The following is a 22,560-nucleotide window of genomic DNA, read 5'->3' as shown; positions in this document are numbered from 1 at the left end:
ATATAATATTACAGTATGCATGATACGGTCACATATATACTGTATGTTAGTGGGTGGATATAATATTACAGTATGCATGATACGGTCACATATATACTGTATGTTAGTGGGTGGATATAATATTACAGTATGCATGATACGGTCACATATATACTGTATGTTAGTGGGTGGATATAATATTACAGTATGCATGATACGGTCACATATATACTGTACTGTATGTTAGTGGGTGGATATAATATTACAGTATCCATGATACGGTCACATATATACTGTACTGTATGTTAGTGGGTGGATATAATATTACAGTATCCATGATACGGTCACATATATACTGTACTGTATGTTAGTGGGTGGATATAATATTACAGTATGCATGATACGGTCACATATATACTGTACTGTATGTTAGTGGGTGGATATAATATTACATATTCCATCACGTGTTCTGCATCACAATATGAATGAAACTCTCTGCAGATGTGTATTGGGCCTCATTCATTACAAATCTGCTGCGAAAGTATGCTAATGGCTGCAGCTGCACACCCGGCATAGAGACGCCCGCTTTAGCTTTCGTACATGAGCAAGACCTCGTAATCCTGCGTCTCCTTCGTTAACATCGGCCCGTCACGCAGAGTTATAGCAGCTCTGACCTGTCTCAGTGATTGCTAACCTCGTCGCACGCAGTGAATACACAAGGTGCGTATGCCGTCACAGTGACTAATTTATGCCCGCCCAGGAAACTGCGTTCATATGGACAAACACGCCTGTCACCAACCCCAAACGCTAGTGTCCCAGCACTCACTCTGCGATGGCTTTGTATCTGCGTAGGTGACCGCAGTGCGATCGTAATACCGGCCGGGGCACGTGCACTGTGATGCATGCACGGTAGACACCATCGGCCGATCTGCGTACGCTGTTGCAGTTGCGATCCGTGATGAATCGGGCTCCCTGTGCTATAAGTATTTAGGGCCTTATTCTGTTAGGAGGAGATGAACGCAGTAATACAGTATGTGCCCCTGGAATGCGCCATGCCGCAGTGACAGGTTCATGTCTTCTCTTTATTTTGCATGCAGGGTAAATACTGACTGCTTTTGCATGTACCGCACCAACGCTGAATAGCTTTGTTATTACACAGAAATTAAGCTAGGACACGTCCCTCCTAACATTGGGCCTGATTCAGTAAGGATCGCTATTGCGATCGCTATAACGATTACACACGCAGTCTTACTGCTAATGATTGCAATCGCAATGCCATGGCAGCCTAACATAAGGACGCCCCCCTTACCTTACACACATCGGTAACATCGGTACCAGCGCAGCCTCACGCACATGCTCTGACCTTACTCAGGAATTGCTGACCTCAGCGCACGCTATCAGGCCTCAGGCTGCGTACGGCGTCACAGTGGATAATTTCTGCACGCCCCTGCAACGGCGTTCAAATGCACTGGCACGCCTGCGTTTCACCGACCACCCCCCCATCACCTCCCCCAAACGGCACTTCCAGACACTCTGCGATAGGCCTGCGTTGTCACTGCGATCGCCATCCCTGGAGTCTTTGCACACTGCAGCGCATGCGCAGTGTGCAACAGTCGCCGATTACGTGCGTAATGGCAGTTGCGATCAGTAGTGAATCAGGCCCATTATCTCTCTCTGCACGTTATTATCTCACACCTGCCCCGCCTACAGCGCAGCATGGTGTTACCAACGGGCAAAGTTTTCGGAATTTCTCCTCCCTCTGAAGAAGGACCCAGATGTCTTATTTATTACATAATATCTTATATATCGATATAATAAGCATTTTACAATAAGTACTAAGAATATTTTTCAACAAAAGCAGTAAAATTGCGCTTAATTTACCAAAATGGCTCCTATTAATACTAGTGTTTATGTTAGTTACTCCCGGGTGGGTCACATTTGTTCCTATATTTGTGTTTGGTATTTAGTTAATTGCAGGACAGGATGTTTTTCTCTTCCCTGATAGCCAAGTCCCATCTGTCTTAGTATTATCCTATAGATATACATTTATCTTCTCATCTTCACACACAATTCTAGCGATATTCTAATACTAGAATATCTGGTTCTATCCAGTCTGCGTCCTGCGAGAGCCTCCACGCTAACACCACGCATGTTACACGCCTCCACGCTAACACCACGCATGTTACATGCCCCCATGCTAGCACCACACATGTTACACGCCTCCACGCTAACACCACGCATGTTACACGCCTCCACGCTAACACCACGCATGTTACACGCCTCCACGCTAACACCACGCATGTTACACGCCTCCACGCTAACACCACGCATGTTACACGCCTCCGCGCTAACACCACGCATGTTACACGCCTCCACGCTAACACCACGCATGTTACATGCCCCCAGGCTAGCACCACACATGTTACACGCCCCCACGCTAACACCACGCATGTTACACACCTCCACGCTAACACCATGCATGTTACACGCCTCCACGCTAACACCACGCATGTTACATGCCCCCACGCTAGCACCACGCATGTTACACGCCTCCACGCTAACACCACGCATGTTACATGCCTCCACGCTAACACCACGCATGTTACATGCCCCTATGCTAGCACCACGCATGTTACACGCCCCACGCTAACACCACGCATGTTACACGCCTCCACGCTAACACCACGCATGTTACATGCCTCCACGCTAACACCACGCATGTTACATGCCCCCACGCTAGCACCACGCATGTTACACGCCCCCACACTAACACCATGTACGTTACACGCTACCACGCATGTTACACGCCCCCATGCTAACACCATGTATGTTACACGCCCCCATGCTAACACCACGCAAGTTACAAGCCCCGCTCCTGTCCTCTGGCATTGCAAATACACGTTTGGAGCTGCATGAAGATCAGAACACAATGGGAGCCGATTACTAGGGGTGATACATTTGGGAGACATGCAGAGTAACAATAAATAAAATCTTTTATGGATCATTAAATCACACTGGGATCCTCCCCATTTTTATATTACAACTTTATGATGGCAAAGCTGTGTATTATAGACAGGAACTTTTACTTTTCTATCAATAATACTCATGTTAGTCAATCTCGTCAGCCTGTGGCACATTGTTTCCATCACTTTTCTTTTACACGTATGGTTTATGTTTTCACACAGAAGATGCAAAATGTATTTTTATTCTTTCATTAATCGGAATTCTGAATGATTTGTTACCTTTCAACAGTGTTTACTTGATTTTTATACATTTGTAATTTTTTTTGCATGTTTGTATATTATTATTTTTGTTTGTTTTATGTAATATTGTTGGGCAGTCTACACATCTATTTTATTCGTTGTAGATTTCAGCTTTCCAGTCAAACACTCTGACACGCAAAGTGAAGCGAACTCTGCCCAGCCCTCCGCCGGATGAGGCTCATCTTCCACTGACCACGAGTCAGGCTCATTCCCATATGTACATGCCGAACCTCACTCAGAAGATGACCGGCGGTCAAGCCATTCAGCTGCCAAAAGTGGGTTTTCTGAAAACCATTGACCATGATCTGAAGATCGTAGAGCAGGAATCCACAAAGCTACGCAAGCAGCAAGCTGAGCTGGAGCAGGAAGAGAAAGAGATTGATGCCAAGCTGAAGTATCTAGAACTTGGCATCACTCAGAGAAAAGAGTCTTTAGTAAAGGACAGAGGAGGGAGAAGAGATTTCTCTTACCTTAGGTGTTTGGGTGAGAACAGGGATTATATGTCAGATAGTGAGCTCAACAACATTCGCATCTCTGGTTACGATGGCAACAGCCTATTAAACAGGAGCGGCACCACCCCTCAGTATTCTGACTTTCAGAATACACAGCAGTTCCAAACATCAACTCCCTCTTACACATCTAACACTTATCAGTACACTACAGGCCAAACAATTGCCCCCGTTTCTGCCCCTCTACAACCCAACAGATTTCAGCAACCGCAGTATACTGTATCTAGTAACGGACCATCTCAGAATAATTTCCAAACCCAATTATCCAGTTATCCTGCACAAAGTTCATACCAGACTCACAACATTGCACCAGCAACAGGTTACCCGTCAGAATTAGGCTTGCAAAATCATACAGGTTTCCGACCTCCAAACCCTTATCAAGTGCAAACTACCTATGCAAATCAGACTTCATTGCAAACGTCTATAACCTCAGGCTTTCAACCACCAGCTGACACTCACACCACTCACCAGAAGCCCAGACAGACATCACTGGCTGATCTAGAGCACAAAGTTCCTACAAATTATGAAGTGATTGGAAATCCCACAGTTGTTATATCTTCAGCAACTCCAGATACTGCCTTCAGCAACACAACTGTAGCCAGTAATTTTGACCAATACAAGACAGCAGAGGTAAGGCAAGTAGAAAGAGGCAATGGGGCAGAGAGCCCCACAAATAGCTATTCGTCAGAATCCCTTTATACAAATCTAGAACAAAACATTCCCCGTAACTATGTCATGATTGAAGACATAAGTGAACTAACTAAAGAAAATCCGTCTAAATCAGAAAGTCAAAAAGTTGATCCTTTGCCTCAGTCTGTGCATCAGAATAATACTGTACGTCAAATGAAAGAGAAAAATGGCCTCATGGAAACTGATAACTCCAGTAAGCCTTGTTGCTACTCCAGAGCTGAGGAAGAGTCTGAAGAGGATGTCTATGACCATCACAGTTCAGATTACAGGGGGAAAAACACCTATCAGCATTGCAGTGATAATAATGGTCGTGATTCTATGAGTGGCACCTATTATTATGGAGATAATGATTCCAGACACTCCACACGTATAGACAAACATGGATCTAGTATTTGTATGCAGAAACATTCTTCCAAAAATCTGGCTCCAGCTGTTGTGTCTTCCAAGCGCAGCAAGCATCGAAAGCAGGGAATGGAACAAAAGATTTCCAAATTCTCTCCGATTGAGGAAGCTAAAGATGTAGAATCTGACCTGGCTGCTTCTTACCCAGTGTCAACGTCAATAAGTAACAGCAGCAGTGTCTCGTCTAGAGCTAAGAAACTGCAGGATGAGATTACTTACGGCTTGAAGAAAAATGTATATGAACAGCAAAAATATTATGGTGTCTCCAGTAGAGACATGGTGGAAGATGATGATAGAATTTATGGTAGTGGAAACCGATCACGGTCAGCATCCAGTTGTGGTTTGGAAAAATCAAGTCGTGACTCTGGAAGCAGTAGGAGCAAGTCTTATGAGCGGGACACTACAGACAGATATCACAAATCAAGTTCCAAACCTTCCACTCTTACGATGAGTCAGAGCCGAGGAAGAGCTCCAATGCGATCTCAGCCATCAGAAGAAGAAAGCCCTGTAAGCCCCCTTGGAAAGTCTGTTGGTATGTCTCGTTCCTCAGGTGGTCCTATGCCTCAGTCCACTGTGGAAAGTTGTCCTCCGTTCTGCTCCAGCCACTCACTGCCTGACGTGCAAGAACATTCTAAAGAAGTGCCAAGAAGCCATACATACAAACAGGAAGAAAGTTACATGATGGATGATTCACACTGTGTTGTGTCAGACAGTGAAGGTAAAGACTATAAGTGGTGATGTCTCAGCATGCTGGAGATGATTACCTCATACTTATTGTTTCATGCAATTCATAGAACGCTCTGCCTTTTCCTGAGTTTGCATGATGTGCCTTTGATCCTCATTTTTACACCCTCTTATTTATGTTTCATTGGTGGTTTTGATTTATGTGTGTTGCCACATGGTGAGCTCCCAAAACTTTAATTTGTGAGAGTCAAGTAATGGTTCTTTGGTGTTTCTTTCAGCATTCTTGCATGTCATAAACTGCTTACTGTAAGTTTGTTGCATGGCTTCAGTCTAATCCACTCTCGTCATTGGTCACAAAAGCTGACCATAGTTTGTTTTTGGTTTCCAAAGCCTATCACTTAGGTCAGGAGGAAACGGATTGGTTTGACAAACCAAGAGATATTCGTTCTGATCGATCAAGGTATTATAGCAGCCACTCTTCGTCCCAGAAAAAAATGCCGGTTAAACATACATATCATGATTATGATGACCCTCCAGATGATGAAATGTGGCAACATGATGACTATTCTCAACCTCGCCATTCATCTTCTAAAGAACACAGACATGTAGATTCTGGAAGACATTCTTCTTCTTCTTCTTCTCGTCATCTCGATGAACAGTCAAGACGATCATCTAAACAGCACCCAAGAGATCAAGGGCGACATGAATCACGTCCACACTCTCAGCCATCATCCACTTTGAAGAAGACACAACAATCAGATACAAGATCTCAGTCTGGCTATCCACCAAGTTCCTCTGACTACTCGCAGCAATCAAGACAGTCATCCAGTTACCACCATACTTCAGAAGCACAGAAATCCCAAAGGCAATCACAAATATCACAACAACAAAAGCCTGAATCACAGTCTCATCACCAGGGGTCACAGCAAGCTAGATCATCCCAATCTAGTCAACAGCAGCAAAGTAGACAACAGCATCCTCAGCAGCAAATTCCCAGACAGCAGCAGCCAGTTGAACCTTCACAACAAACTTCTCATCAATCTTCTCATCAATCGCTGTCCCATCCAACACCCCACCAAGCACCTATACAACAAGCTACTCATCAACAGTCTCAGCATCAACAGGGATCGACTCAACCAGCGAGGACACAGGCACAGCAACAACAGCAGCAGCAACAGTCATCTGTCAGTCAAGGTCAGTCATCTTCACGGCCACAGCAGCCGGGGCCCCAAGGTCAGACAGCATTGCGGACACAGCAGCAGCAGCAGCAGCAGCAACCGCCTCAACAAACCATGAAACCACAACAAACTGTGCAATCCTCTGCTCAGCCATCTGTACTAGTAAGTAAAAACCCTTCCCCGTCAAATCAAAGGTTAGTTATTAAAGCTAGTAAGTCAAATATTCATAGGTCAGTCTCAGATATTGTTAAATCCATAGGTCAGCCTCATATTTATACATTCATAGGTCAGCCTCAGATATTTATAAATCCATAGGTCAGCCTCAGATATTGATAAATCCATAGGTCAGTCTCAGATATTAATAAATCCATAGGTCAGCCTCAGATATTGATAAATCCATAAGTCAGCCTCATATATATAAATCCATAGGTCAGTCTCAGATATTGATAAATCCATAGGTCAGTCTCAGATATTGATAAATCCATAGGTCAGCCTCAGATATTGATAAATCCACAGCTCAGCCTCAGATCTTGATAAATCCATAGGTCAGCCTCAGAAATTGATAAATCCATAGGTCAGCCTCAGAGATTGATAAATCCATAGGTCAGCCTCAGAGATTGATAAATCCATAGATCAGGCTCAGATATTGATAAATCCATAGGTCAGCCTCAGATATTGATAAATCCACAGGTCAGTCTCAGATATTGTTAAATCCATAGGTCAGCCTCAGATATTTATACATTCATAGGTCAGCCTCAGATATTTATAAATCCATAGGTCAGCCTCAGATTTGATAAATCCATAGGTCAGCCTCAGATATTGATAAATCCATAGGTCAGTCTCATATATATAAATCCATAGGTCAGTCTCAGATATTGATAAATCCATAGGTCAGCCTCAGATATTGATAAATCCACAGCTCAGCCTCAGATCTTGATAAATCCACAGGTCAGCCTCAGAAGTTGATAAATCCATAGGTCAGCCTCAGAGATTGATAAATCCATAGATCAGGCTCAGATATTGATAAATCCATAGGTCAGCCTCAGATATTGCTAAATCCATAAGTCAGTCTCAGATATTGATAAATCCATAGGTCAGCCTCGGATATTGATAAATCCATAGGTCAGCCTCATATATATATAAATTCATAGGTCAGTCTCAGATATTGATAAATCCACAGCTCAGCCTCAGATATTGATAAATCCATAGGTCAGCCTCAGATATTGATAAATCCATAGGTCAGCCTCAGATATTGATAAATCCACAGGTCAGCCTCAGATATTGATAAATCCACAGGTCAGTCTCAGATATTTATAAATTCACAGGTCAGTCTCAGATATTTATAAATCCACAGGTCAGTCTCAGATATTTATAAATTCATAGGTCAGCCTCAGATATTTATAAATTCATAGGTCAGCCTCAGATATTGATAAATCCATAGGTCAGCCTCAGATATTGATAAATCCATTGGTCAGCATCAGATATTTATAAATCAATAGGTCAGCCTCAGATATTGATAAATCCATAGGTCAGCCTCAGATATTGATAAATCCACAGGTCAGCCTCAGATATTGATAAATCCACAGGTCAGTCTCAGATATTTATAAATTCACAGGTCAGTCTCAGATATTTATAAATCCACAGGTCAGTCTCAGATATTTATAAATTCATAGGTCAGCCTCAGATATTTATAAATTCATAGGTCAGCCTCAGATATTGATAAATCCATAGGTCAGCCTCATATATTGATAAATCCATTGGTCAGCATCAGATATTTATAAATCAATAGGTCAGCCTCAGATATTGATAAATCCATAGGTAAGCCTCAGATATAGAGTCTAAAATGTTTGACAAATAAAGATCTCCAAGTCCATCCAACTATAAATGCTAGTAATGTGAAGTTGCCTCAATGTGTCGGTCTGTCATCAATATTACTAAAGCCAGAGACCTCTACATCCGTGAGTGGGTCTGTAGGTACTGGTAGTGAGACAAAGCTTCTAAAATGCATGTTATGCCAAGATACCTGCAAGCTTACCGTTGTGAAGTATACAATATATTAGTATAAAATGATACAAATATTGTATAATGTCACCCATTTCATAGATTAGATTTTTTTCCATACACAGTGCCAATCTCTACCACCAAATGTAGTGTGGATTTCCAAATTACAGTGTACTATATGTAATTCTATAAATGTTAGTTATTTTTTTTAGGTAAGATTACACTGTTCCTTTTATTAACTAACACCTGTGCTGTAGCCTGGGCTGGTTACTGTTAAAGCTTGTGGCCAGTGAGTGAGAAGTCCCCATACAAAACCAGCAACAAGCACCAGACTATTCATGGCTCTGCTGTGCTGAGCACACAAAAACTTGGATACTTATAGTGTTGGACCCATCATCACTGGATAGACCTCCCTAAGGGAATCCATAATCCAGTCATTTTTGGTGTAGGAAAAGATCACACATTTTAATGCAAAATTGTATCTGAAGTGGCCAAAATAGGGAGGTCGGAAAGAAGGATGGGGTGCAGGAGAATTAGACTGCTTATGAAGAGAAGTCAGGGTTGGAGAATCTGGACAGAGCAGAACAAGAGTCAGGGCATCGAACAAGTGGAAGAGTCTGGGCAGGATGATGTGTAGTAGTTGTCAGGGCAGGAGGATCTGGAACAAGAGGACAAGTCAGTATGAGAATTTGCAGGAGGTGTCAGGGCAGGAGGATCTGTAGGAGTTGTTAGGGCAGGAGGAACCGGCAGGAGGATTAGGAGGAGTTATGGCTGACGAAGTAGTAGAAATCAGGACTGGAGGATCAGTAGAAGAAGTCAAGGCAGATGAATCAGGGCAGCATTGTCAGTAGGAGGAGTCATGGCAGGAGGAGTAGTAGGAGGAGTCAGGGCAGATGAATCTGGATGAGGAGGACTCGGCAGGATGATCAGTAGAAGTCAGGGCAGGAGGATCAGTCGAGTAAGGGCAGATGAATCTGGATGAGGAGGAATCGGGGCAGGAGAAGTAACAGAAGAAGTCAGGGCAGGAGGATTAGTAGAAGGAGTCAGGGCAGCGGGATCTGTAGGAGGAGTCAGAGCAAGAATGATTAGTAAAAGGAGTCAGGGCAGGAGGATTAGTTTGAGGAGTCAGGGCAGGAAGAGTAGGAGGAGGAGTCAGGGCAGGATGATCAGTAGGAGGAGTCAGGGCAGGAGGAGTAGTAGGACGAGTCAGGACAGGAGGATCTAGAACAAAAGGAGGAATCGACAGGATTAGGAGGAGTCATGGCTGGCGAAGGAGGAGAAATCAGGGCTGGAGGAGTCAGGGCAGATGAATCTGGATGAGGAAGAATCAGGGCATGATGATAAGTAGGAGGAGTCAGGGCAGGATGATCAGAAGGAGTAAGGGCAGATGAATCTGGATGAGGAGGAATTGGGGCAGGAGAAATGACGGAAGTCAGGGCAGTGGGATCTGTAGGAGGAGTCAGGGCAAGAATGATTAGTAAATGGAGTCAGGGCAGGAGGATTAGTGGGAGGAGTCAGGGCAGGAATAGTAGTAGGAGGAGTCAGGGCAGGATGATCAGTAGGAGGATGAATCTGGATGAGGAGGAATCAGGGCAGGAGGAGTGACAGAAGGAGTCAGGGCAGGAGGAGTGACAGGAGTCAGGGCAGGAGGATTAGGTGAAGGAGTCAGGGCAGGGGATCTGTAGGAGGAGAGAGGGCATGAGGATTAGTAGGAGGAGTCAGGGCAGGATGATTAGTAGGAGGAGTCAGGGCAGGTTGATCAGTAGAACGAGTAAGGGCAGATGAATCTGGATGAGGAGGAGTCAGGGCATATGAATCTGGATGAGGAGGAATCAGGGCAGGGGGATCTGTAGTAGGATCAGTAACAGAAGTAAGGGCAGATGATTCTGGATGAGGAGGAATCAGGGCAGGATGATCAGTAGGAGGAGTCAGGGCAGGTTGATAAGTAGAAGGAGTAAGGGCAGATGAATCTGGATGAGGAGGAATCAGGGCAGGAGAAGTGACAGAAGGAGTCAGGGGAGGAATATTAGTAGAAGGAGTCAGGGCAGGGGAATCTGTAGGAGGAGTCAGGGCAGGAGGAGTAGTAGGACTAATCAAGACTGGATGATCAGTATGAGGAGTCAGGGCAGGAGGAGTAGTAGGAGGTGTCAGGGCAGGATGATCAGTAGAAGGAGTAAGGGCGGATGAATCTGGATGAGGAGGAGTGAGAGAAGGAGTCAGGACAGGATGATTAGTAGAAGGTGTCAAAGTTGTGTGTATTCTACTAGATGACCTCAGAATGTATAATGTCAGATCCAGTAGTTGTGTGTATTCTACTAGATGACCTCAGAATTAACAATGTCAGATACAGTAGTTGTGTGTTTTCTACTAGATGACCTCAGAATGTATAATGTCAGATCCAGTAGTTGTGTGTATTCTACTAGATGACCTCAGAATGTATAACGTCAGTGTCAGGATGTGGCCTGGGATCGGCCGCTACTCACCTCTACACTGGTGTCCTTGGGCTTAGGTGTCCAGACACTGGGAGCAGAGGTGAGTGGTGACTGAGTATTCTTCCTGGGGTCCGCTAGGGCTTCCATGCGTGCGTCCTGGTTTCCGGGGTGCCGGGCATGGGCGCAGCCATGTTGGCTCATATCACCTGACTAGTCTCTCCCAATGATAGTTTTGTGGTCATTCAGCTGATCCTCTGATCCAATGATCAGCTACCCAGGGGTATTTTAGTCTGACTCCAGGAACAAGTAACTGCTGTTCAACTTTGTTATTCCAATGCCTGTGATACTCCCACTGTTGCTCTGTGCTAAATCCTTCAGCGTGTTGCTTCAGCCTGCTCACAGTTTTCCAGTTTCCTGTATTAGCCTCCATGCTAACCCTTAGTCTGAGACTTTAGCTCTCTCACAGTACTTCAGTGTTTCATGTCTCTTTAATGTGTGTCTTTGTATATGTGCTGCTAATTCTATTGCAGCTTTCCTGTGGCTATTACCCTGTGTCACTGAGGTGTCAGATTACCTGCTAGTACTAATTAGCTCACAGCTGGACCTCCCAGCACTCTCCTAGTAATTGCCTTTGTCCAGTACCAGCATTACTAGCTTCCCCAGTTTATTCCTGCCTTCCCTCTGTGTTTTACTGTGTTTATCAGCTCCAGAATCTGTTGCAGTTCCTGTACATTTTCCTGTGTTTCCAAGCTAGCCTGCGACTGGGATTACTACATGTGCCTGTGTCCACTTCTCTCTGTGTCTTGTCTGTGCAGTCAACACCTACATTTATAGCTTTCCAGTATATGTTTGTGTTCTTTGCTCTGTGTCTTGTCTCTGCAAATCAGCTCCAAATATATCTAGCAATTCCCAATATATGCCTCTGTTGTTCTGTGCAATCAGCACTTGGATTTCTCAGTGATTCTCATTTCCAGTATTCCTATACTAGCCTGTGATTAGGATCCCTAACAGCGTTCCAATATCTAAGCATCCAGTTTACCTCCTGTGCTCTAGCATTTGCTTCATTAAATATAGTTTCCGGTCTTCTGCCATTCCCAGGTACCTGTCCAGAGGGCCGCGACCTGCTCACTTGGTGCAGCGGAAAACCAAATCCCAATTGGAGGGGTCACTGGAGAAAACCACCAAGTGAGTTAGATTTGGCACCTCTAGGCAGGTCTAGCCAAACCTGTGTTCGGCCACAACTAGGAGACCTAGTACAGTAACTTCCCAGGTCACCCGAACCCCCCGGCTTACCGTCCTCCACAGAGGAACATTTGCACCAGATCGTGACAGTCAGATACAGCAGTATTGTGTATTCTACTAGATGACATCAGAGTCTATAATGTCAGATACAGTAGTTGTGTGTATTGTACTAGATGACATCAGAATGTATAATGTCAGATACAGTAGTTGTGTGTATTGTACTAGATGACATCAGAGTGTATAATGTCAGATACAGTAGTTGTGTGTATTGTACTAGATGACATCAGATTGTATAATGTCAGATCCAGTAGTTGTGTGTATTGTACTAGATGACATCAGAATGTATAATGTCAGATACAGTAGTTGTGTGTATTGTGCTAGATGACATCAGAATGTATAATGTCAGATACAGTAGTTGTGTGTATTGTACTAGATGACATCAGAATGTATAATGTCAGATACAGTAGTTGTGTGTATTGTGCTAGATGACATCAGAGTGTATAATGTCAGATACAGTAGTTGTGTGTATTGTACTAGATGACATCAGAGTGTATAATGTCAGATACAGTAGTTGTGTGTATTGTACTAGATGACATCAGAGTGTATAATGTCAGATACAGTAGCTGTGTGTATTATACTAGATGACATCAGAGTGTATAATGTCAGATACAGTAGCTGTGTGTATTATACTAGATGACATCAGAATGTATAATGTCAGATACAGTAGCTGTGTGTATTATACTAGATGACATCAGAGTGTATAATGTCAGATACAGTAGTTGTGTGTAGTGTACTAGATGACATCAGAGTGTATAATGTCAGATACAGTAGTTGTGTGTATTGTACTAGATGACATCAGAGTGTATAATGTCAGATACAGTAGTTGTGTGTATTGTACTAGATGACATCAGAATGTACAATGTCAGATACAGTAGTTGTGTGTATTGTACTAGATGACATCAGAATGTATAATGTCAGATACAGTAGTTGTGTGTATTGTACTAGATGACATCAGAATGTATAATGTCAGATACAGTAGTTGTGTGTATTGTACTAGATGACATCAGAATGTATAATGTCAGATACAGTAGTTGTGTGTATTGTACTAGATGACATCAGATTGTATAATGTCAGATACAGTAGTTGTGTGTATTGTGCTAGATGACATCAGATTGTATAATGTCAGATATAGTAGTTGTGTGTATTGTGCTAGATGACATCAGAATGTATAATGTCAGATACAGTAGTTGTGTGTATTGTACTAGATGACATCAGATTGTATAATATCAGATACAGTAGTTGTGTGTAGTGTACTAGATGACATCAGATTGTATAATGTCAGATACAGTAGTTGTGTGTAGTGTACTAGATGACATCAGAGTGTATAATGTCAGATACAGTAGTTGTGTGTATTGTACTAGATGACATCAGAATGTATAATGTCAGATACAGTAGTTGTGTGTATTGTACTAGATGACATCAGAATGTATAATGTCAGATACAGTAGTTGTGTGTAGTGTACTAGATGACATCAGAATGTATAATGTCAGATACAGTAGTTGTGTGTATTGTACTAGATGACATCAGAATGTACAATGTCAGATACAGTAGTTGTGTGTATTGTACTAGATGACATCAGATTGTATAATATCAGATACAGTAGTTGTGTGTAGTGTACTAGATGACATCAGAGTGTATAATGTCAGATACAGTAGTTGTGTGTAGTGTACTAGATGACATCAGAGTCTATAATGTCAGATACAGTAGTTGTGTGTATTGTACTAGATGACATCAGAATGTATAATGTCAGATACAGTAGTTGTGTGTATTGTACTAGATGACATCAGAATGTATAATGTCAGATACAGTAGTTGTGTGTAGTGTACTAGATGACATCAGAGTGTATAATGTCAGATACAGTAGTTGTGTGTATTGTACTAGATGACATCAGAATGTATAATGTCAGATACAGTAGTTGTGTGTATTGTGCTAGATGACATCAGATTGTATAATGTCAGATACAGTAGTTGTGTGTATTGTGCTAGATGACATTAGAATGTATAATATCAGATACAGTAGTTGTGTGTATTGTACTAGATGACATCAGATTGTATAATGTCAGATACAGTAGTTGTGTGTATTGTACTAGATGACATCAGAGTGTATAATGTCATATACAGTAGTTGTGTGTATTGTACTAGATGACATCAGAGTGTATAATGTCAGATACAGTAGTTGTTAATGCAGGACATGATACTATGAGACCCTGTAATATTGTGCTACAGTGTAGCGTAGAGGCGTCATACACATAACACTGTCCTCTCACCAATCCCTGCGCACGGCTGTATAGGCGACTTTATGGCTGTCCTGTATACGTTGTGTATGATGATTCCTTATGGATTTAGCATTATAAAATAAAGGGAAACATGGAATGACAGTGTCTATAATGTAATAATAATGTGTCTGTGTTTTTCCTTCCTAGTAAGTTCTGTTGTAGAACTATATGTTTCAGCGGGCACTGGCTGCCGAGGACTCATTGCCTATGAATCCCTGCCACCACTGCACATGTATCCTGGCACCCATGTATCCTGGCACCCACCACCAATGTATCCTGGCACCTGTCACCCCTGTATCCTGGCACCCACCGCCCATGTAATGCTAGGATAAGTGACAGTGCTATTTAGCATGGGGTTGGTGTCGGAAACAGAAAGTATAATAGTGCCCTGATTCCCCCCCCCCCCCCCCCCCCTATGCTGTACTGTACGATGAGCTGAGCCTGGCATAGCCTGGTGCTGGCTGCTGCTCCTGCAGGGGGTACCAGTGCTCATCATTCATCTCCTCTAGCAGTTCCATCCCTGGCTCATCATCCGGGAGAACTGGCTTGTATGATGAATGCCTTTAGGTAAGAGTGCCCTCAAGTGGTCATTATTAGTAATACATGCTAACAGTAATGTCTTACGTTATTGTTACATCATAATATTGCAGGAATGTCGTGATACATTAAGGTCGTGACATCCCAGGTGTAAGAATGGCACTTGCTACACGTGTAGCTCAGATTGTGCAGCACTTCCCTCAGTAAATACCCAGCAGATCACTAACATTATGTAGCATTTACACTTTCTGGATAGAAGTCTCTCTGGCTGTATATGTGGAATGCAGAAGACAGGCAGTACCATATCACACATGGAAACAGGCACACCATCTGTCCTGCTGTACATGAGATTATTATAGGCAGAATATTCTGATAGACCGACACAGGTGCATGAATAATTTCCTACAGTACCTGGAGACAGTGTTATCTCTGGTGCTGCAGTAGTAAGACTGCTATGGAGAGCATTGCCAAGCCTTATTACTCTGATCTGTTCAACTTTGCATTTACAGCCAAAAGTGGAACCGACAGACAGCGCCAAGGTCGCAGCAAAGCCGACACCACAACCGACCAGAGGGCCACAGCCTGCAATGCAAGGGGCTCCTGCCGGTAAGTCCGTGGTTGACCAGTGAAACCAATTTTCTGCAGCAGCCAGACTCAAAAAAAGGGTATATTTACTAATGCTCAATTTTTCAAAGCCGCCAAGTTTCCATGACTTTTGACCTTGATTTAAAAGGGCAATAATAATACATGCAAAGCAGGTTTTGCATGTATTACTATTGTCCTTTTAAATCCAGCCCTCAAATCCAACAATTATCGCCAGCTTTCAAAACTGCCCTTAAGCAATTCTACATAGGCAGGCAATCTGGCCCAGGAGAATACCCTGAGCAATTCTACATAGGAAGGCATTCTGGGCCAGGAGAATACCCTCAGCAATTCTACATAGGCAGGCAGTCTGGCCCAGGAGAATACCCTGAGCAATTCTACATAGGCAGACAGTCTCGCCCAGGAGATAACACTAAGCAATTCTACATAGGCAGATAGTCTGGGCCAGGAGAATACCCTCAGCAATTCTACATAGGAATGCAGCCTGGGCCAGGAGAATACCCTCAGCAATTCTACATAGGAAGACAGCCTGGGCCAGGAGAATACCCTGAGCAATTCTACATAGGAAGACAGCCTGGGCCAGGAGAATACCCTGAGCAATTCTACATAGGAAGACAGCCTGGGCCAGGAGAATACCCTGAGCAATTCTACATAGGAAGGCAATCTAGGCCAGGAGAATACCCTCAGCAATTCTACATAAGCAGACAGTCTCGCCCAGGAGAATACCCTCAGCAATACTACATAGGAAGACAACCTGGGCCAGGAGAATACCCTCAGCAATTCTACATAAGAAAACAGCCTGGGCCAGGAGAATACCCTCAGCAATTCTACATAGGAAGACAGCCTGGGCCAGGAGAACACCCTCAGCAATTCTACATTGGAAGGCATTCTGGGCCAGGAGAATACCCTCAACAATTCTACATACAGTAGATAGACAGTCTGGTCCAGGAGAATACCCACAGCAATTCTACATAGGCAGATAGTCTGGGCCAGGAGATTACTCTCAGCAATTCTACATAGATAGACAGTCTGGTCCAGGAGAATAACCACAGCAATTCTACATAGGAAGGCAATTCTACATAGAAGAATACCCACAGCAACTCTACATAGGCAGATAGTCTGGGCCAGGAGAATATCCTCAACAGTTCTACATAGGACAGCAGTCTGGACCAGGAGAATACCCACAGAAATTCTACATAGGTAAGACAGTCTGGGCCAGGAGAATACCCTCAGCAATTCTACATAGGCAGACAGTCTGGTCCAGGAGAATACCCTCAGCAATTCTTCATAGGCAGACAGTCTGGACCAGGAGAATACCCACAGAAATTCTACATAGGCAGAAGGTCTGGGCCAGGAGAATTCCCTCAGAAATTCTACATAGGCAGATAGTCTGACCCAGGAGAATACCCTCAGCAATTCTACATAGGCAGACAGTCTGGACCAGGAGTATACCCACAGAAATTCTACATAGGCAAGACAGTCTGACCCAGGAGAATACCCTCAGCAATTCTACATAGGGAGACAGTCTGGCCCAGGAGAATATCCTCAGCAATTCTACATAGGCAGACAGTCTGGTCCAGGAGAATACCCTCAGCAATTCTACATAGGAATGCAGCCTGGGCCAGGAGAATACCCTCAGCAATTCTACATAGGGAGACAGTGTGGGCCAGGAGAATACCCTCAGCAATTCTACATAGGCAGACAGTCTGGCCCAGGAGAATACCCTCAGCAATTCTACATAGGCAGACAGTCTGGGCCAGGAGAATACCCTCAGAAATTCTACATAGACAGACAGTCTGACCCAGGAGAATACCCTCAGCAATTCTACATAGGCAGACAGTCTGGGCCAGGAGAATATCCTCAGCAATTCTACATAGGCAGACAGTCTGGTCCAGGAGAATACCCTCAGAAATTCTACATAGGCAGACAGTCTGGGCCAGGAGAATATCCTCAGCAATTCTACATAGGCAGACAGTCTGGTCCAGGAGAATACCCTCAGAAATTCTACATAGACAGACAATCTGACCCAGGAGAATACCCTCAGCAATTCTACATAGGGAGACAGTCTGGCCCAGGAGAATATCCTCAGCAATACTACATAGGGAGACAGTCTGACCCAGGAGAATACCCTGAGCCATACTACATAGGGAGACAGTGTGGGCCAGGATTAGGCCCTGTGTATTTTCTAGATAGGATGGCAGTCTGGCCCAGGTGATGCCCGGCTGTGGGTGCTATATGGAAAGGCAGAGTATGCTACAAGACATAGAGGAGACCTGCTGTAGATCGTATTTACGGTGGGGGCATTAGCCAGTAGGAATCCTCCTATTAGGGTTCCATTTATTATCCACAAGTTTATCCATGTTCAATAATTGTAATGGATGACTGTGAGCTCTCACCCACCAAGTAACCTACCGTATTATCCATCAGCTGGTGGAAATGAGTAAAACCTTCACAGAGCTATATCCACGTACAGTACGATGTAAAGGAAAACTCCACCAATTCTCGGCTCTGCGATGGCTGCAATGCTCCTCTCTACATATAGCACGGGTTCTGCACATGAGTCCTATGCAGGGGGGGTTCTGGATGGATAAATCTGTTGTGGAGATTAGTTGGGGGCAGTGAAAGAGCTAATACTAAACCTTTTATATCAATTCTGTTTATCTCTACAGGTACAAAAATTGGCCAGAAACCAACAGCCACACCTGCAGGGGCAGCTCCAGGACCGCCAGGCCCAGAAGGGGAAAGCATGTTCTCCAAAATACTCCCTGGAGGTGCAGCTGAGCAGGCAGGCAAACTTACTGAAGGTAGGCAGATAGGGGAGTAAGGCTGGTACCCCCGGTTTAGTCTGTCTTATTCCAGAGCTGTGGCCTCTGGAATATGGGAGTTTTATGGGCGATGTTCTACTTCTTTTTGGCATCGGTGTTGAGCTGAAAGGTCAAAACCAACGGACTTTAGAGCAGACAAAAACGACTAATATTGCTACCAGGTTTTAATTGAATCTGAATCCCGATGGATGGTAAATACTCGTTTTTCAGAAAGCAACACGGCGTTAATGGTCGGTTCTATTACACCGAGCAGAGAGTTTGTGATCACTACTGATAAGACACCTTCTGCAGTTCTGCACATTACCAATAGGGGGCTCTGTAACAGCCAAACTACCCATTTACATAAGACTTATAATTACCTTCTCTCTAATCTGGCATCACCAAAATGCCACATGTGGGTGATGGTGTATACCCGGTATATACTATAAAGTATCTGCTGTTTGTACAGTACTTCAGTGTATCCCATGTACATACAGTATCTACTACATTGTATCCCCTGTAACTGCGGTATGTACTACACTGTATCCCCTGTAACTGCGGTATGTACTACATTGTATCTCCTGTAACTGCGGTATGTACTACATTGTATCCCCTGTAACTGCGGTATGAACTACATTGTATCCCCTGTAACTGCGGTATGTACTACATTGTATCTTCTGTAACTGCGGTATGTACTACATTGTATCCCCTGTAACTGCGGTATGAACTACATTGTATCCCCTGTAACTGCGGTATGAACTACACTGTATCCCCTGTAACTGCGGTATGTACTACATTGTATCCCCTGTAACTGCGGTATGTACTACATTGTATCCCCTGTAACTGTGGTATGTACTACAATGTATCCCTTGTAACTGTGGTATGTACTACAATGTATCCCCTGTAAGTTCGGTATGTACTACAATGTATCCCCTGTAAGTGCGGTATGTACTACAATGTATCCCCTGTAAGTGCGGTATGTACTACAATGTATCCCCTGTAAGTTCGGTATGTACTACAATGTATACCAGGTACGTGCGATATGTACTAAAATGTATTCCCTGTAAGTACGGTATGTATTGAATGTGTCCCCTGTACGTACAGTATGTACTACATTTTATCCCCTGTAACTGCGGTATGTACTACAATGTATCCCAGGTACGTGCGGTATGTATTGAATGTGTCCCCTGTACGTACAGTATGTACTACAATGTATCCCCTGTGCGTACGGTATGTACTACAATGTATCCCCTGTGCGTACGGTATGTACTACAATGTATCCCCTGTGCGTACGGTATGTACTGCGTACGGTATGTACTGCAATGTATCCCCTGTGCGTACGGTATGTACTGCAATGTATCCCCTGTGCGTACGGTATGTACTGCAATGTATCCCCTGTGCGTACGGTATGTACTGCAATGTATCCCCTGTGCGTACGGTATGTACTGCAATGTATCCCCTGTGCGTACGGTATGTACTGCAATGTATCCCCTGTGCGTACGGTATGTACTGCAATGTATCCCCTGTGCGAACGGTATGGACTGCAATGTATCCCCTGTGCGTACGGTATGTACTGCAATGTATCCCCTGTAAGTTCGGTATGTACTGCAATGTATCCCAGGTACGTGCGATATGTACTACAATGTATTCCCTGTAAGTACGGTATGTACTGCAATGTATCCCCTGTGCGTACGGTATGTATTGAATGTGTCCCCTGTACGTACAGTATGTACTACATTTTATCCCTTATAACTGCGGTATGTACTACAATGTATCCCCTGTAACTGCGGTATGTACTACAATGTGTCCCCTGTAACTGTGGTATGTACTACAATGTATCCCCTGTAAGTGCGTTATGTACTACAATGTATCCCCTGTAACTGCGGTATGTACTACAATGTATCCCCTGTAAGTGCGGTATGTACTACAATGTATCTTCTGTAACTGCGGTATGTACTACATTGTATCCCCTGTAAGTACGGTATGTATTGAATGTGTCCCCTGTACGTACAGTATGTACTACATTGTATCCCCTGTACGTACGGTATGTACTACAATGTATCCCCTGTAAGTGCGGTATGTACTACAATGTATCCCCTGTGCGTACGGTATGTACTACAATGTATCCCCTGTGCGTACGGTATGTACTGCAATGTATCCCCTGTACGGTATGTATTGAATGTGTCCCCTGTACGTACAGTATGTACTACATTTTATCCCTTGTAACTGCGGTATGTACTACAATGTATCCCCTGTAACTGCGGTATGTACTACAATGTATCCCAGGTACATGCGATATGTACTACAATGTATTCCCTGTAAGTACGGTATGTATTGAATGTGTCCCCTGTACGTACAGTATGTACTACATTTTATCCCTTGTAACTGCGGTATGTTCTACAATTTATCCCCTGTAACTGCAGTATGTACTGCAATGTATCCCCTGTGCGTACTGTATGTACTACAATGTATCCCCTGTGCATACGGTATGTACTACAATGTATCCCCTGTGCGTACGGTATGTACTGCAATGTATCCCCTGTGCGTACGGTATGTACTACAATGTATCCCCTGTGCGTACGGTATGTACTACAATGTATCCCCTGTGTGTACGGTATGTACTGCAATGTATCCCCTGTGCGTACGGTATGTACTGCAATGTATCCCCTGTGCGTACGGTATGTACTGCAATGTATCCCCTGTGCGAACGGTATGTACTGCAATGTATCCCCTGTGCGAACGGTATGTACTGCAATGTATCCCCTGTGCGTACGGTATGTACTGCAATGTATCCCCTGTGCGAACGGTATGTACTGCAATGTATCCCCTGTGCGTACGGTATGTACTGCACTGTATCCCCTGTAAGTTCGGTATGTACTACAATGTATCCCAGGTACATGCGATATGTACTACACTGTATCCCCTGTAAGTTCGTTATGTACTACAATGTATCCCAGGTACGTGCGATATGTACTGCAATGTATTCCCTGTAAGTACGGTATGTACTGCAATGTATCCCCTGTGCGTACGGTATGTACTGCAATGTATCCCCTGTGCGTACGGTATGTACTACAATGTATTCCCTGTAAGTACGGTATGTACTGCAATGTATCCCCTGTGCGTACGGTATGTACTGCAATGTATCCCCTGTGCGTACGGTATGAACTGCAATGTATCCCCTGTGCATACGGTATGTACTGCATGTGTCCCCTGTACGTACAGTATGTACTACATTTTATCCCTTGTAACTGCGGTATGTACTACAATGTATCCCCTGTAACTGCGGTATGTACTACATTGTATCCCCTGTAAGTGCGGTATGTACTACAATGTATCCCCTGTAAGTGCGGTATGTACTACAATGTATCCCCTGTAAGTGCGGTATGTACTACAATGTATCTTCTGTAACTGCGTTATGTACTACATTGTATCCCCTGTAAGTGCGGTATGTTCTTCAATTTATCCCCTGTAACTGCGGTATGTACTACAATGTATCCCCTGTAACTGCGGTATGTACTACAATGTATCCCCTGTAACTGCGGTATGTACTACAATGTATCTTCTGTAACTGCGGTATGTACTACATTGTATCCCCTGTAAGTGCGGTATGTACTACATTGTATCCCCTTTAAGTACGGTATGTATTGAATGTGTCCCCTGTACGTACAGTATGTACTAAATTTTATCCACTAAGTGTGGTATGTACTACAATGTATCCCCTGTAACTGTGGTATGTTCTTCAATTTATCCCCTGTAAGTGCGGTATGTACTACAATGTATCCCCTGTAACTGCGGTATGTTCTACAATTTATCCCCTGTAACTGCGGTATGTACTACAATGTATCCCCTGTAAGTGCGGTATGTACTACAATGTATCTTCTGTACGTATGGTATGTACTAT

The 22,560-nt window shown here is 43.8% G+C and overlaps 1 protein-coding gene across 1 annotated transcript in view; it reads left to right on the top strand.

Annotated features, from left to right (window-relative positions):
* Nucleotides 1–22,560, top strand: part of BSN (bassoon presynaptic cytomatrix protein) — a 457,373-nt gene that overhangs the window by 419,674 nt on the left and 15,139 nt on the right. Inside the window, exons 6-9 of the mRNA XM_088479536.1 lie at nucleotides 3,347–5,561; nucleotides 5,918–6,867; nucleotides 15,762–15,858; nucleotides 18,525–18,659. Of these exons, the coding sequence (XP_088335662.1) occupies nucleotides 3,347–5,561; nucleotides 5,918–6,867; nucleotides 15,762–15,858; nucleotides 18,525–18,659 (3,397 nt within the window). The remainder of the gene's footprint in view (nucleotides 1–3,346; nucleotides 5,562–5,917; nucleotides 6,868–15,761; nucleotides 15,859–18,524; nucleotides 18,660–22,560) is intronic.

The sequence above is a fragment of the Taudactylus pleione genome, unplaced genomic scaffold (genome assembly GCF_031769625.1).
Source record: "Taudactylus pleione unplaced genomic scaffold, aTauple2 ptg000239l, whole genome shotgun sequence".
NCBI classification, from domain to species: domain Eukaryota; kingdom Metazoa; phylum Chordata; class Amphibia; order Anura; family Myobatrachidae; genus Taudactylus; species Taudactylus pleione.
This window is presented reverse-complemented; position numbering and strand designations above follow the sequence as displayed.